The sequence below is a fragment of the Anabrus simplex genome, chromosome 4, assembly GCF_040414725.1.
Source record: "Anabrus simplex isolate iqAnaSimp1 chromosome 4, ASM4041472v1, whole genome shotgun sequence".
Taxonomy (NCBI): Eukaryota; Metazoa; Arthropoda; class Insecta; order Orthoptera; family Tettigoniidae; genus Anabrus; species Anabrus simplex.
Window position 1 is genome coordinate 250,366,935 of NC_090268.1, and position 16,595 is coordinate 250,383,529.

General features: G+C 40.3%; 1 protein-coding gene across 1 annotated transcript in view; it reads left to right on the forward strand.

The window, feature by feature from the left end:
• LOC137500484 (short stature homeobox protein 2-like) overlaps positions 1-7,054 on the forward strand; it is a 230,038-nt gene extending 222,984 nt beyond the window's left edge. The window contains exon 6 of the mRNA XM_068227384.1: positions 6,863-7,054. Within this exon, the coding sequence (XP_068083485.1) occupies positions 6,863-7,054 (192 nt within the window). The remainder of the gene's footprint in view (positions 1-6,862) is intronic.
• Positions 7,055-16,595: the final 9,541 nt, after the last annotated feature.

Here is a 16,595-nt window from a genome sequence, read left to right on the forward strand (position 1 = left end):
TTGTACTGTATATGTTGTGGCAGAGTAAAATCACCATTTCGGTTCCATATAAACCACCAGTCCATTCCGGGAACATGAAATGTTATAGACTTTTAAAACCTACCATTGGACAGGTGGATGGTAAATATAAAGTTTGGTTCGAATATCTTCAGTAGTTTTCAAGTTGTAAGAGATACGCTTTACACTCACCCGCTCTTGAGTTAAGTCCGATGGGACTTGTACCGAAAAACAGTCCGTTAATGATATCTCCCTTATTAATCCTCGTATAGAAATGATGCACATGAGAAAAAAGGTTTAAACATTAATTTCCATTAAGGCAGGTAGATTTCCATTAAGTTTGGTTGTGTATATTTTGTGGGAGTGCAAAATCACGGTTTCGGTTTCGTATAAACCCCCAGTTAGTTCAGGGATTTAGAAACAATATTTGCCCTAAGACCTACCGAAGGACAGGTGGATTCTAAATATGAAGTTTGGTGGAAATATATCCTGTAGATTCTAGCACTCGCGTACATACGGAGTAATTAAGGAAAAAATAATACAGTTAAGAAAGTTGAAATTAAAAGCAAATGGATTATAACTGAGGACGGCTGTATAACGACAAATATGTAAATGCCAAGTGAATGTATTGGAAAATCAAATGCCCCTCAATAAATAATGCTGGTGTGAGTTATGGATATAATAAAGTGGTAACAGAGGAGAAATTTAGGCGCAGTGATTCTTAGGTAAACAGATAAGAAGATCACTAATGGTGTTATTACTTAATCTATTCGAAGGCGGTTATAACCTCCAACGATATTCCGCCAATATCCCGCAGATAGGCCGATTGACGCCTCTCTTGCCTTCTACCCAAGGAACAACCACAAATTTAAAAGCAGGATGAGGAAAATGGCAATACGTTACTTCCCTGCTGGCAAGCAGAGACGTTGCCATGGTAACCTGTAGGTTCGTTGTCGGTCTGTCGGTCACTCAATGCAAAGCTTGATACCCGCATAAAATAGTAAATTTCTCCGTCATGTGAAGAGTAAGGTAAATTATGAACATAACAAAAGTTGTTTATAATGAAGACAGGTTTCACGTAAGGTCCACGGAGTTTACAGAAAATCAATAGTATAAGAGAAAATGGAGGAAACCCGTTCTGTTTTCCTATAAACCCCCCGTCTGTTCAAAGATTTTTTTTTTGCTAAGGGCTTTACGTCGCACCGACACAGATAGGTCTTATGGCGACGATGGGATAGGAAAGACCTAGGAGTTGGAAGGAAGCGGCCGTGGCCTTAATTAAGGTACAGCCCCAGCATTTGCCTGGTGTGAAAATGGGAAACCACGGAAAACCATTTTCAGGGCTGCCGATAGTGGGATTCGAACCTACTATCTCCCGGATGCAAGCTCACAGCCGCACGCCTCTACGCGCACGGCCAACTCGCCCGGTGTTCAAAGATTTTAAAATGATATGCATATCGAAACCTTCCCCGGGAGGCGTATACTCTAAATATGAAGTTTGCTTGAGATATATCCAGCCGTTTCGACGTGATGGTGGAACAGACAAACAGACAGACAAACAGACACGAAAAGTAAAAACCACCGATTCTGTCTTTAGTTGACCCAAAACGGATAAATATCTGAAAAATTGGCAAAACAAACGAAATTACAGACAGCGGACCCCCTACAACTTTATTTATATAGATTGAGTGATTTACAAATGTATTCAAAGGTACCAACGTTCGGAGCCGAGAAGTCCACTCCGCTCCACGTAGGAATAAGAAGCTGCTCCACCCGGAGATCCAAGTTTCGAATTCCATTCACTTGGAATATTAATTTTGGGGATTAGTGAAAAGAATTTTTCTTTCCTCTATACGGTGAGATAAGTTGTAACATAGTAGATGTACTGGAAAGTATATCCAGAATGCAAAATAAAGCTTAAAGTAAAGCATTTCATTTACACTGAGAGGATGTTCGTGCGATTCGAATTATTTTGAAAGAATCAATTTAAAATTTGATGAATGGGAAAATTTGATTTAATTGAAATAACATTAATTTTATATGTTTTAGTATTACCGTATCCTTAATGTACTTTTCCATGGGGTTGTCTACATTCATTCCTAGCAAATGCCACAATAGCACTGTACCTTGGGCGCATACCCCAATCCCGAACTATCGAGGAACTCTCAGTTGCGTAGGTTAAAATCCGATTTACGCACTCGTCCGTACACGGGGCTAATACATAAAGAGATGCCCTTAATATGAACTAATATCGTACGAATGGCCTTTCTTGGTGCTAACTGTTCAGTGAAACGTAGAAAGATGACAGTGAGGCTCTTTTCCCGAACAATGCTAACAATAATATGTAAAACTTGTTGCTGTAGTACACAAACACACTACTACACTATTATTGTATTTTATATATTATTATTATGCTTATTTATTAATAACGTAATTAATATAAACAAATACAAACAAAGAGCACATAAACGAGAAGAGAAAATCCCCATATCACGTAGATACCTATAAAGTTAATACTACACATCCGAAATGACCATAAACCGATAATTCTATTCGCTTCCGCGTCGCTGTGACGGGAGTGCGACTGAATTCCGTCGACTTGTTTTGTACTGACTGGAGAGCAAAACGTGGAGAGATCCGTGACGGGAACTACGACTGAATTCAGTCGACTTGTTTTTTTTTAAGTAGTCGACTGTTACGATAGTTTAACTATCGACTAGTTGATAGTTATCAGTCGATAGTCGATAGGTACAAGATAAACTTTTCTACCCCGCACCACAGTCCATAACGCGTAACCTACTAGTGTTCTGCCATTTGAGATAGTGCCGCTTTCAAACATGGAGGTAGCTGTAGAAGCCTATATTTATTTGCATTATGCCAGGATAGGGAAACGGAAATAGAGGGATAGTGGCAAACTCACTTATATACACGTATAACTTTACATGGTGGTTCGAATTTCCTGGCTGACATGAAGTTTCAAACAGCGGTCATCACAAAACAATGTCTAGAATGTCACCAAAAGAGTTTGAATTCCTTGTAAATTTGGGAGGGGTATCATTCCTTAACTTTTTGTCGAAATGCCTGGGCTGTTTGGCTAGCCACAACATTTATTTAACTCTGTACATTTCAATAAAATAAATGTTTTATTGCGCACAAATGTGCGTGGAAAAAAATTATTATGAGCAGTCGTCTGTACAGAATTTTGTTAAGGATTCTATTCTCAGTTTACACTTAAGTACGTGATAGCGTTCACAAAGTTCGCCGCATCTTTTGCACCTGCAGTCCGGACTTGGCTCATGAAAGCTCGCTTTAATACACAGGCGTTGGTGAAACCCATGGACTGAGAGTCTGGTCACAACGTGTCTCAACTCATAGCCTCCCTGAGTCCAGTTGCGGTTGATCATCGCATCACACTGGTAAAAGTCCCACCATATGCTGTCCCTTTTTCGTTGAAGCTCTTGTAGGAGTTCCTCATACATTGGGGTGGCCGGGAGCAGTAGTTTCAAACGCAGCTCTTCCACAAAGAATAATTCCCTCGACAGTTGGTATACGAGGCGTGATGGAGTGTACTTTGACAGGCAAAGTACTTTCTTTAAATAGAATGCTTTCACCTTCTCTATACTATGTAGTTGCCTCTTTCCAAGATATATCCATATATTTTCTAATCCATAGGTGGCTACAGGACTAACCTTAAGATGAAATAACTCAATGGCACATGAAAGTGAGAGATGGCTCAAAGATCTGATGTCGTTAATGGATTTTATGGCAGCATTTAGTCGGTCTTTTACGTGTAAAGAGAACACGTTCTCCGGTGTTTGAAAAGTGACTCCTAGGTACTTAAAATTTGTGACTGACTTTAGTTGTTGGTCATTGATTAAGAATGTTCCCCGTTTTCCTCCTTTTCTGAAGGTCAGAGAGACAGTCTTATTTTCATTTAACTTCAGCTGGTTCTCTTCTGCCCATTTCGTAACTTTATTAAAAGTAGTCTGCAAATCTAACTGAGAAGTTGACGTCATCTGCATACATGAGAATATTGACATTTTCTGAATCTATTCTTTGTACGATGTCAGCTTTGGCGGCAATGAAAAGCAATGGGCTTAGAGGGTCGCCTTGAAGGACGCCGATGGTTTGAAGTATCGGATATGACTTGATGATGCCATCACTAATCTCTACCCAGTTATCTGTAAGGAGATTCTTGATAATTGGAAGTAGATAACAACTAGGCCCGATGATGTTTCGCAACTTCTCTAGTTTTCCTCGGTCCACGCTATGTTTACTGATCAAGCAGACAGAGGCGAATGCGTGTTACGCGCCGAAGTTCTGTGTACGTCCAAGTTTGCTGAACCTTGCTCAGCCCTTTAATGGGACGCAAGAAAAGTCGACAAGCAGTGGAACGCAGTGAACCTCGTTCTGTATCGTTCATGCTACGGTCTAAGCTTACGCGACTAAGTTACGGAGTACCGGTCAGACAGCAACGCGACACGGTTACGTTACGAAGTTCGGTTGCAAGTCTGGACGCGCCTTAAGAGGTAGGCACGCTATCCCTACACTACGGGCATGACATTATAAATATAAGATAGGCATGTTCTTATAAATACTCCTATTCAATTTTTCTATAAACCAAACTATAAACTAACGCGTCGACCCAATGTTGCCCATTTGGGAATCCGAACATCTTAGTACTGACGGCGGCTATCCAGAGTGTGGCTCACTCCCGCATTGTGCTCATCCTTCGTACTTGGAGGCAGACCCTTACTCCTCAGAAACGTACACCAATCGCAGGCCCAAATAAAATAAAAATAAAAACCGCGACCTCGTGCCTTAAATATCATAAATTGTGAGTTCAGTTCTCAAACCGTGGGATGGTCCGATCTCCAACAGTTCCACCATTAGCTGTAAAATAAAAAGATTAGCCTTATCTGGATTAAAAGCTTGCTTAGGATAGGAAAAGCGAGATACTTTACCGTTTGTTACCCTTTAGAGCGGGAATGTGTAAATACCCCAGCGAAATGCGCACAGTACGCTATTATCAAAAGGGTGAGCTGCGGAAGATATAATGTTATAGTCTCTCACACCTATGATACGTAATACCGATCATACTGTCAAAATCAATGATGAGACTGAGGTAGATCGACGAAAGTACGAAACTTGTGCTAGCCTGTACTGTGTAAACAGTATACATCAGTTAAAACGGTCTGGATCAAGGTTAACATATAGTTGCTATACATATGCCAGTACATAGGAATTATGATTAAAATGTAGAAATCATCTAATCTTTTAATCTAAATTTTACTGTAATATCTATAATGCGTAACACGTCAGATGTTAATCTTTCCCATCACAGGAAAGGTAGTAATACTGTATGATAAGCTGTGGAAATTAGCATCTTCGAAACTTCATCAAGAGTTGTTAAATACTAACAAGCTGTTAGTTAACACCGTGTTAAAAATTAAACAGCGTGTTAAGAGTCTTGCGTTTTTTCAAACTTTTTCTGAGAAATGATAGCCAACACGTTATCTCTCGTTAGGGTTACGAACAGTGCGATTCTAGAAATCAGTGGCTGAACCAATTGGTTTGTGAGTGCGCTCCAATGCAATTTTTTTTGAATAAAGCTGTAAAACATGGCTTGAGAATTCAACAAAAACAAGTTGTCTAACATCTGAATCGCAATCCCCAGATAAGAACGGACGTATAACATCCTTTCCACGCTGTCCCGATATCTACTATATTATAACAGTTTTTAGGTCTTGTTTCATGATTAAAATGTGGGGTTAAGGGATACCGTCTTAAAAGGTATCACCTCTCAGTATCCCTCTGTAACTTTTCCCCACTTCAAATCGTATTCTGATATGGGATATAAGCAGCCGTTTTGGAGCAGTTAGCAAATGTTAGACGTTTAACAAGCCGTAGGCCTAACGAGATGTTAAAACTTAGCACGACCGAGCTCGATAGCTGCAGTCCCTTAAGTGCGACCAGTATCCAGTATTCGGGAGATAGTGGGTTCGAGCCCCACTGTCGGCAGCTCTGGTTTTGAGTGGTTTCCCATTTTCACACCAGGCAAATACTGGGGCTGTACCTTAATCAAGGCCACGGCCGCTTCCTTCCCACTCCTAGGCCCTTCCTGTCCCATCGGCACCATAAGACCTATCTGTGTCGAAGCGACGTAAAGCAAATAGAAAAAAAAAATTAGCACGTATTATTAATGTTAACATTATTTGATCAAATACAAATTTCCTTAATTGGAATGTTAAAACGATTTAACAGGTTGTTAAAAATGAACAAACCGGGCGAGTTGGCCGTGCGCGTAGAGGCGCGCGGCTGTGAGCTTGCATCCGGGAGATAGTAGGTTCGAATCCCACTATCGGCAGCCCTGAAGATGGTTTTCCGTGGTTTCCCATTTTCACACCAGGCAAATGCTGGGGCTGTACCTTAATTAAGGCCACGGCCGCTTCCTTCCAACTCCTAGGCCTTTCCTATCCCATCGTCGCCATAAGACCTATCTGTGTCGGTGCGACGTAAAGCCCCTAGCAAAAAAAAAAATGAACAACTGTTAATGAAACCGGGCATAAAGTGATGTCGGTTGACCTCGGCTAGATTGTCCCTTGTCGCATTTTAATATCCAGAAATTCCAGTGAACTCCGCCAGAATTGAACTTACTATCTTAAGAATAGGAAGACGGCAACTAATGAGGTCAGCAAGGAAAATATATGGACTGTAGGATGATTATTTAATAATATCTCAGAAATACCTCTTGAAAATAAACAGGATTATTGTCTAGTATCTGGTGTTCAGACCCATGGAAGTTGTCTTAATAGCTGGGTACAGTGACAACAGATGTACTCACAGTTTGTTGGTGATGTTGCAGTACGCGGCGGCTGCAGCAGCGATGCAGTCGGGAGTGTTCTGCCACCCGCAGTACCCGCTGGGGCTGGCTGCCCTCGCCGCTGTACATCAGGACAGACTCCACTCCAAGAACTCCAGTATCGCCGACTTACGCCTCAAGGCCAAGAAACACGCAGAGGCTTTGGGGCTGGCAGCACGCGAGAAGACGGCATAATGTCTGCAGCTTCACCATCTGACTAGAAGTGGTTCATGTCTGGGAAGAACTTTGTCACTGTGACAATGAAATTACTGTGAGAGCAAACTGTGGTCTTCCTGTTCGAAGTGCAGGACTCTGACTGGGTTGCGAACCAATGTCTTCAACTTTACAAAGAAGGAGACGTTAATCAATTAATGATATCATATTCCTGGCTAACCTTTCGTCTCTAAAAGGTCGGCATTACTGTACATTTGTATCTTGTATTCAACTGCATAAACTCTCATAAATGTCATGTAGAAGGATTTAAAAGTATCACAGATAATGACATACAGTTGCTCCTGTCTTGGTACCAGACTTATCGTACATTTTGTGTGGAAAGTGTTGCCTCCTTTCCCTCACAGGGGCCATAGCGGATGACTGCTCTTCTCACCCCCACGGTATGTTCTCATATATCACATACATGGTGCTGATTCATGGTCATACAGTAACATGCATTACTTTCGCGCATATACAATATATTATGTACTGTCTGTAAATAGAGAGTCAAAACGATTGTTCAGCATTCCTTCACTCGACATATGTTCTATTTAAACTTTAAATTTAATTGAGTTTGGCAGTTCAAGAAAAGTTAATCGTCCGACAACATCAGTATAGAAATACCTGAACTCTGTCACGCAGAATGAATGTCGAGAAAAATGATATAGTATTGTAAATGTTCTTAAAAGAGAACAAGACTTCTCAGCATACGTTTAATGATGTTTAATGATATGCTACAAGTTCGGAAGTATGGTTTAAATTAGCTGGCTTATAACTGACGAAGTATCAAAACTAATAGGCCATGTGGGTATTCCCAGGGAAGAAAGCGATCCCGCAGTCGGTCTTTGATTGTAGCCTATTAGCCAGCAACCTTTATCTGATGGAACGTCTGGCTCCATGACTAAATCGTTAGCATGGTGGTCTTTAGTTCAAGGGGTCTCGTGTTCGATTCCCGGTCGGGTCGTGGATTTTGACATTCATTGGGTAATTTTGATGGCTTGGAGACTGAATGTGTGTGCCATCTTCAACATTATAATTCACCATACGTAGGGCTCCATCTTCACAGATGCATAGGTCTCTATGAGCCGTCAACCCGAAAGACCTACACCAGGCCTCTCCGGAGGCTACATGCCATTATTATTATTATTATTATTATTATTATTATTATTATTATTATTATTATTATTATTTGATGGAATTAATATCCCCGCTTTCTGATATTTCTGATCCTTTTCGTGTCGTATCACTCACTCACTCACTCAAAGACATCCCACATGTATGGTTAGCAGCAGTCTCCACAGCGTTTTATTCCCATGATACCGCTTAAATCATGGACACTCACTTCCGACTGACCGATGCTCTGTAAGTAAATGAAAAGTTAGTGAAACACTGTGAACCAACCGCTAATCATAGGAACCTCAGCTATACCCTCTATCCATTATACTCTGTGAACTGAGGAGTTTCGCAGTGTGTTACACCTTAGTTCCAACCAGCAGTCACGAGCATAACTGTAGACTAGTTTGATGTTAGAATACTCCACATCTACCTTTAAACATATACAGCTTCTAAACTTCCTTTGAAGTTTCGGGCACGGAATGGTCCAAATTTCAACACCTTTATTTCTGAAATGCTTAGTTATGTTTCGGGATTTTAAAACCTTGAAAACTTCAATCTTTCGAGTTGTTATTTGTTTGTTCTGAAGCATCCAAAGTCCTCATTCTGAAGCCATTAGTGTTTTTTGTCCAATACTTCGAATGTCTTCAAACTGAAATTTAAAATATAGCCTTTTTCTACTCAAGTTTCGAAAGAGACACCCCTTGACCCGAAATTTACAAGGTTTTTGAAACTTAGAACGGTCTATATCTAGAAAATCTTTAATCTAATGCAATGATCGACACGGTACGGTGCATCGACTTTCTTCACTTGAAACTTCTGAGATGTTTAGCTCAAAGCTTTGACCATTTACGTTCGGAAGTTTCGAATAACTGACCTTCATTCGGGAGTATTTGAGATAATCTTTACCCGAAAGTACAAGTGAGACAAATGATCGTGGAAACCTATGAGAGTTTATGCAGTTGAAAATGGCCAGGACATGGACGAAACTTTTAAGTGTGTGACTGTGAGAAATGATTCTAGTCATCAGTGAAATAGAACCTGAAAGGAGTACAGAGAAAAGAATAAACACTATTTTTACCAAGGAGTAAATAAGTAAGTAAAGACTTCACTTCGTCAGTGTTATTGAATGATCTAGTGATACTGTAAACCATAGATTATGTGTTGTACAAAAGGAACCATCATTAAACAAAAGTCTACGTTATCTGTTAACCCACAAGTGATACTCCATATTTTAAAGCGACAGTAACTCCCTGAGGCCGCCAGAACAATCCCCCTCTCTAATCAGATTACAGCCAATAACAGGCCGGTGTGCCCCGCCCCTAATTGCTGATGACGTGGCCACTCCCCCACGCAGCGCCGGTAAATCACGGACTTGTCTAATTAATATCTAAGTATTCCTGATTGAAATTCCCCCGCAGGGATCGATAAGAGAGAGATTCAGATTTATATCGCAGGCGACGGCTTTCCAATCACGGAGAAGGCCACATTTTACTACAGCTGTCACTATCAGTCAGGTCAGCTCTGTGACACTTTTATTTTCAAGGTATAAGGACAGCAGTAACGTACTAGGAAACGCAATATATTTGATTGTCTTTACAGAATAACACGTAAGTCGAGCACAAATTTGGTCGCGAAATCCCCTTTTGTACACAAATAAGTAAATAAACTTTCATGTCCTTTATCAGAAATTAGTCCATCTACGTACAGTTCAGGAACAAATTACACATTTACGTCATCTCCTCCTCACTGGATACGATAAATCGCCTCCCCAGTTCGAAAATGGTGAAATATTGTGTCCTTTTTATATGAACTGGTTTGTAAATTGCTCTCTTTAGCCGAAAGAGAGAACGTTCTCGCGTTACTGTGATCACATTTTCTATCCCATTTGCAACTGCCAGTTGCACAGGCTTACGTGCATAATTCCCACAAATTACTGTTTGAAATTAGGTTAAGTGCGGTAGTCAGTAGTCAGAGTCAGTTAAAGAAACTTTACCATGAAACTTAAAATGTGTTTGACTTATTCTTTACACAGGTAGGAATACATTAAACATTACAAACTCATGTCGAGTAAACTGTTCCAGCCGAAGTGCTTTTTTTCCTTTAAAACCAAACAGGTTTATCACTTTTCTCCAGGCTTTTAAGCGACACGCACAGAATGTCAGTCACTCTGTATTTCTTTAAGAAGTTAATCAAGTGATACGTATTTGGATGGCTGCCATTGAAATTATTATTCAATTTTCTATGAAATGATTCTCAGCCGTTGGTGGTGCGTCGCATATGAATATTGCAGTAATCGGAAGACAGTGGGTTCGAACTCCACTGTCGGCAGCCCTGAAGATGGTTTTCCGTGTTTTCCCATTTTAACACCAGGTACACATAAGGCCACGGACTCTTCCTTCCCACTTCTAGCCATTTACTGTCCCATCGTCCGACTCGTTGGCTGAATGGTCAGCGTACTGGCCTTCGGTTCAGAGGGTAACACGTAATACTATCCTCCACCACAATAACACGCAGTTACCTACACATGGAAGATGCCGCCCACCCTCATCGGAGGGTCTGCGTTACAAGGACTGCACTCGGCTAGGAATAGCCACACGAAATTAAAAAACTGTCCCATCGACACCATGAGACCTATCTGTCTCGTAGCGACGTAAAGCATCTTGTAAAAAAAAAAAATGAATACTGAAACACCGGTCGTCCCGTCATTTCGGTAGATGAACAATTAGTGAAGCGTGACACGCATTCAGCAGCGGATCTGAAGATGTACCAACCTAGGCAAATGGGAAGCAAACGTAGGCCTACATGATATCTAGTAAACTAAAGGCATTTTACGTAATAGAAGGTAAACACGCCCCTCGGAGGCATCAACCCCTTCTCACACACTATAGTTGCGTTACGAGAAATACTGATAATTTACAACGACGATACTTCGTGAAAATAATAATAATAATAATAATAATAATAATAATAAGAAGAAGAAGAAGAAGAAGAAGAAGAAGAAGAAGAAGAAGTTGGGATAAACTCGATAGTTCAAGCTTTACGCATAAGCCGCTTCGGTGGTGGAGTTCTGTAAGGTTAAACAGGAAGAATATGTTACCTAAGACAATAGTCTGTTGGACTCAGTCAAGGAAAGTAAGAGAAGGTGGTGGTGATTATTGTTTTAAGAGGAAGTACAACTGGGCAACCATCCTCTATATAACACATTATTATTATTTATTTATTTATTTATTTATTTATTTATTTATTTATTTATTTATTTATTTATTTATTTATTTATTTATTTATTTATTTATTTATTTCAATACAGAACTTATCTCCAATCATGACTATATTTTAGGCCTATGTACAGTAAACGTAACATGAAGGAAAGCAGTAATGACTAAGAGGAAGAGGCAGAAAAAATAAAGCAAATTAACCATTACCGTACGGACAAAGCGAGCATCTTCAAGCATAAACATTAATAGTTTTAAAATTAGAACAGTACTGTCGGCAACTTAGCCACAGTAATGCTCCACGCAAACACAGCACTTAAGTTATACTGAAGCCAGGCACATACAAATACATTGGACATGCAAATAAATAGCATTATGATCTGTTGATAATTCTACTTAATGATAACAAAAACGAAAAATTATAAAGCAGATACATGTAGACAAATAAAAACAAAAATCGTGAATTGGATTAGTAAAATCAATACCGTTAAGAGTTACGGCTCTTTTATTAAACTGCCGGGCTGAGTGGCTCAGACGGTTAAGGCGCTGGCCTTCTAACCCCAACTTGGCAGGTTCGATCCTGGCTCAGTCCGGTGGTATTTGAAGGTGCTCAAATACGACAGCCACGTGTCGGTAGATTTACTGGCACGTAAAAGAACTCCTGCGGGACTAAATTCCGGCACCTCGGCGTCTCCCAAGACCTTAAAATTGTAGTTAGTGGGACGTAAAGCAAATAACATTATTATTATTATTATTCTTTTATTAAACTAATCGCATATATTAACCAGTGCTGAATTCTTTTGATTGGCGGACATGAGAAGTCTACAGTAAAATGATTGCTAGATCCTCATATTAGTTGATTTCACACTGAAGCTTACCCTTGCCATCAATTTGATATCATCTGTTCTGTAATTTATTAGGCTATTTCACATAAAATTGCTAACATTACCTTATTTTCGATTGCCAAATGTGGAGAATTTAAATTCATGGAGTATGATTTTATAACAGACTCTTCCCTTAAGAGCAGGATTTGTATGATTTTTTATTATAAAGAAATCTAGGAACTTCATTTTTCGGTATCATTTGTAGACGAATGGTAACACACCTTCCACACAACACATACATAGGGCCTAATCCATTTTACTTCGAGCAGTCAATATGTGGCTGCTTTAATTTTTTATATTATTAATGTTATTGCTCATCAGATAAAGGCATTATATTTTAAATTAAAACATATTTGCGGTTTATTTTCTTACCTCAATGAATTGGTTCAAATTAGTCTCGGCAAATCAAATACAACAATTTGCTTCGCGTCGCACCGACACAGATACTGTAGGTCTTATAGCGACGATGGGATAATAAAGGGATAGGAGTGGGAAGGAAGCGGCCGAGGCCTTAATTAAGGTACAGTCTGGTGTGTGAAAATGGGAAACCACGGAAAACCATCTTCAGGGCTGCTGGCAGTGGGCTTTGTACCAATTACATTCCGAATGCTGACAGACACGTGACCCAAACCGAGAAGAGATGTGAAAATAAATTAGGTCACAAGACTGGTGTCATTGGAGTTCGAACCCACTATTTCCCGAATGCAAACTCACAGCAGAACGCCCCAAACCGCAGGGCCAACTCGCTCGGTACAAACCAAATACATGGGCTAGCTATATGTAGGGTGCATAAAACTTCAACGGCAAAACTTGAGGAATGTTTTCCTCACGGAGAGAAAAGAAACATTGGTCTGGATGTTATGCGGTCTTTCAATAATCCCAACACTGTCAAATTGAATACGTCTATAACTCTATTCATGTATCCGATGAAATGTTTAAAGTGACCTCCTCCGGGCGGAATACAGGCCTCCGCTCGTTTTAGCATTGAGTGCCTGGTGTAATGCGTACTGTGTGACAGACCGGAGAGTTGGTTCACCAGCAACAGAGGACTTACCGTGTCGCCTAAGGGCTTCATCTCAGGAGAGCGTAGTGGCCAAGCAAAGATCGAATAACTCTGTAATTATCGAGCAAGTTAGAGCCCGCTATTGGGGTCATATTGTCGTGAGCTAGCATTCGTTAGTGATGGGTTCGAGTCCCCCTATTGACAGCTCTGAATATGGTTTTGCGTAGTTTCCTGTGGTTTCTCATTTTCACACCAGGCAAATGCTGTAGATATACCTTAATTATGTCTATGGTCACTTCCTTTCCATCCTATCACATCATCAGTATAGGATCTTTCTATGTCAGTGTGACGTAAAACAAAGAGCAAATAACCTCTGTAATTATATATTTTCGGACTTACATTGTCGTACTTCTTCTTGTTCTCTTTTTCTATAGTATTAGGAATCCATTCCCGAATTTGCCGTAGAATTTTGATAGACTCCGAATATATAAGCTTATATTTAGTATTCAGCGTTCAGTCTTCAATCCTCAGCGAATTATCTATGCGCCTCCACAATTCGATTTTACAACCAACTTCGTAGCATCGTTCAGTTCTACACCTCTTGTCTTTAATTATTAAAACGGAAACTAACGACTGTCATCTTGGTCTCCCTCTGCCTCTTTTGCCCTCTTTGACCGAGTCCTTTATTCTCCTACACGACCTATCCTCTTCCAGCTGTCTTACCTAACCCCCACCACTGAAGCCGGTTAATACGAACGGCTTCACCCATCTTGTTCATTAGTGGTTTAACAAGGAGACCTTTAGATGTTTGGCTCATCGATTTTATTGATAATTTGAAGTAGTAAAGCATACCTCTATACCACTCGTAAGAGAATGACAATGAAAATTGTCGAAGTAAATGTTATGAGGCAACTGCATTCCTGTTATACTCCCAGAGACAACTCGTCTTTGGTAGTCTAGTGGTAGCGTTCTTGTACATTGAACATAAGAATGAAGGAATTGCAAGCAAAATTTTCTTCTATGACTGGGATGCGATGCCGGTGTGGCAAAACGCCAGGTCTGCTACCACTCGAACTACTGCTGACGAGCCGATTGCGCGAGTATAATAAGAGCACAATTGCCTCATGCCATTTAATTTGTCATTTTAATTGCTATTTTCTCGTGAATGGTACAGAAACCAAAGCAAACTCCATGGAGCAACAGCTCTGAAGGGCCATGGCCTACCAAGCGACCGCTGCTCAGCCCGTAGGCCTGTAGATTACGAGTTGTCGTGTGGTCAGCAGGACGAATTTTTTCGGCTGTTATTCTTAGCTTTCTAGACTGGGGCCGCCATCTGACCGTCAGACAGCTCCTCAATTGTAATCACATAAGCTGAGTGGACCTCGAACTAGCCCTCAGATCCAGGTAAAGAAAAACTGACCTAGCCGGTAAGAGGCAGACACGCCGGGCCTGCTGAGTGATACAGAAGTACGCCTGATATTTTTAACATTTCGTTATACCTAGCATCTGCTATTCATCCACGAAGTATCAACAAAATCAATTACCCGATAGGCTGAGTGTCTCCTTGTTAGCCTTTATCTCCTCATTCTGAGCACTCTCCTGCCATTGTTCCCTCCTGTTTGTACCAAAAAACATTCTCGCACCCACTGTGTCTGTTATAAGATATCATGAATACTCCCAATTCTGAATCCTGTACAACACAAAACGAGAGCAATGAAGAGATAATGTAATAGAACTCACTTCGTATAGAATAGTGTTGATAGCGACTGCGAGCTCACTAAATTAGGTGGGTTACATAGATTTTAGAAAAATAAAACTTACAATCCAACAAACAAGAATTATAATTAGAGTAGGTGTTGTTCCTGTCAGCTGTTGATAAAAGTGAAGCAGATTGTGTGTGTTGAGGTATGAAGTGAACTGCATTTCTCTATCTTCACAAACCTACAGCTCCCCAGACTCTCGTCGATACATCTTGTGTTTCTCCACCGGGAACAATATTGTCACAGAAACTCCCGAACAGGTAAGAGCAGAGAAGAAAACTACAGCTTCACCAGCCCTGGGGGTATTGGGCTGACGGTGACAAAGGGGAGAGATCTCAACACAAGGTAAGTGTGTGGACCACAGCAGACGTACATGGACACAAAATTAATTTATCAATATAAAATAATAAGACTAAATCATTTTGCTTGGTATTACTGGTCGTGTAGCTGAATGCTTGCGAATGGGAGATGGTTGGTTCGAACCTCATCATCGGTAACCCTGAAAATTGTTTTCCGTGGTTTCCCATGTTCACATCAGGTAAATGCCACGGCTATGTCTTAATTAAGGCCACGGCGACTATCTTCCCATTCCTTGGCCTTTCCCACGTCATCGCTGCGACGCATTGCCGAACATCTATCCGTGTTAATAAAAAGTTAAAGAGCTAGTAAAAATGAAGTTTGCCTGATTACCAAATGACTTATTTGTTGTAATAATGTTACATTGCAAATAACTTTGGCATTGAGAATGTATAAAATCAAAAAGGGCGAAAATGACTAGCAATAAAAAAAGAAAGTCATACATATTGTGTTCAGTATCCAAGACATAGACTGTATTGTTAAATAGAATTAAATTAAGAATCTTCTATCGCCCACCACCCCCACCCCGACCCACGCATTAGCGCTACCGGCTCCAAGGTAGTGTTGCCAACTTGGCGACTTTGTTGCTAAATTAGCGACTTGTGATCACTGAAAGCGACTAAATTTAAGCTTTTGCGACTAACGACAAAACTGGCAACTACCCATTCATAAAATCTAATGTTGAAATTTGAATTTTTGAGTTTCAGGAAACCATTTTTATCAAATATTTTGTTCACCTGAATGACCAATATTATTTTATTGTATTCGCCCTTAGTAGCCAGCACTGCCTTCGGCACAGAAAAAAAAGTTAGGCCTACTTCCCGATTACAAAGCTGAGAGGAGTTATAGTTGTAACGAATGCTGCCATTGGTGCTCAAGAATTCATTACCTTGGTTTAAGCAAATAGTGTATCTCCTAGTATTTATTTTACATCTTAACTGCAGGATCCAGCCAGTCAGTGCCCAGAAGCATTGTGATTTGTAGTTTCCTGAGTGTCGTGGTGTTCGAAGTAGTTTTATGTTTATCGGGTATGATTATGTGAAAACAGTTGCAGCGAAAGTAATAATTTTTTTAAGGTATTCTCTTTCGTCGTCAGTTATTTTTTCATACTGCTCCGGCGCATTCTTTTTACAGGGCAGAAAAATATGGATTTGCCAGTGCTTAAAAGAAACTATCTGCTGTGGTACCGAA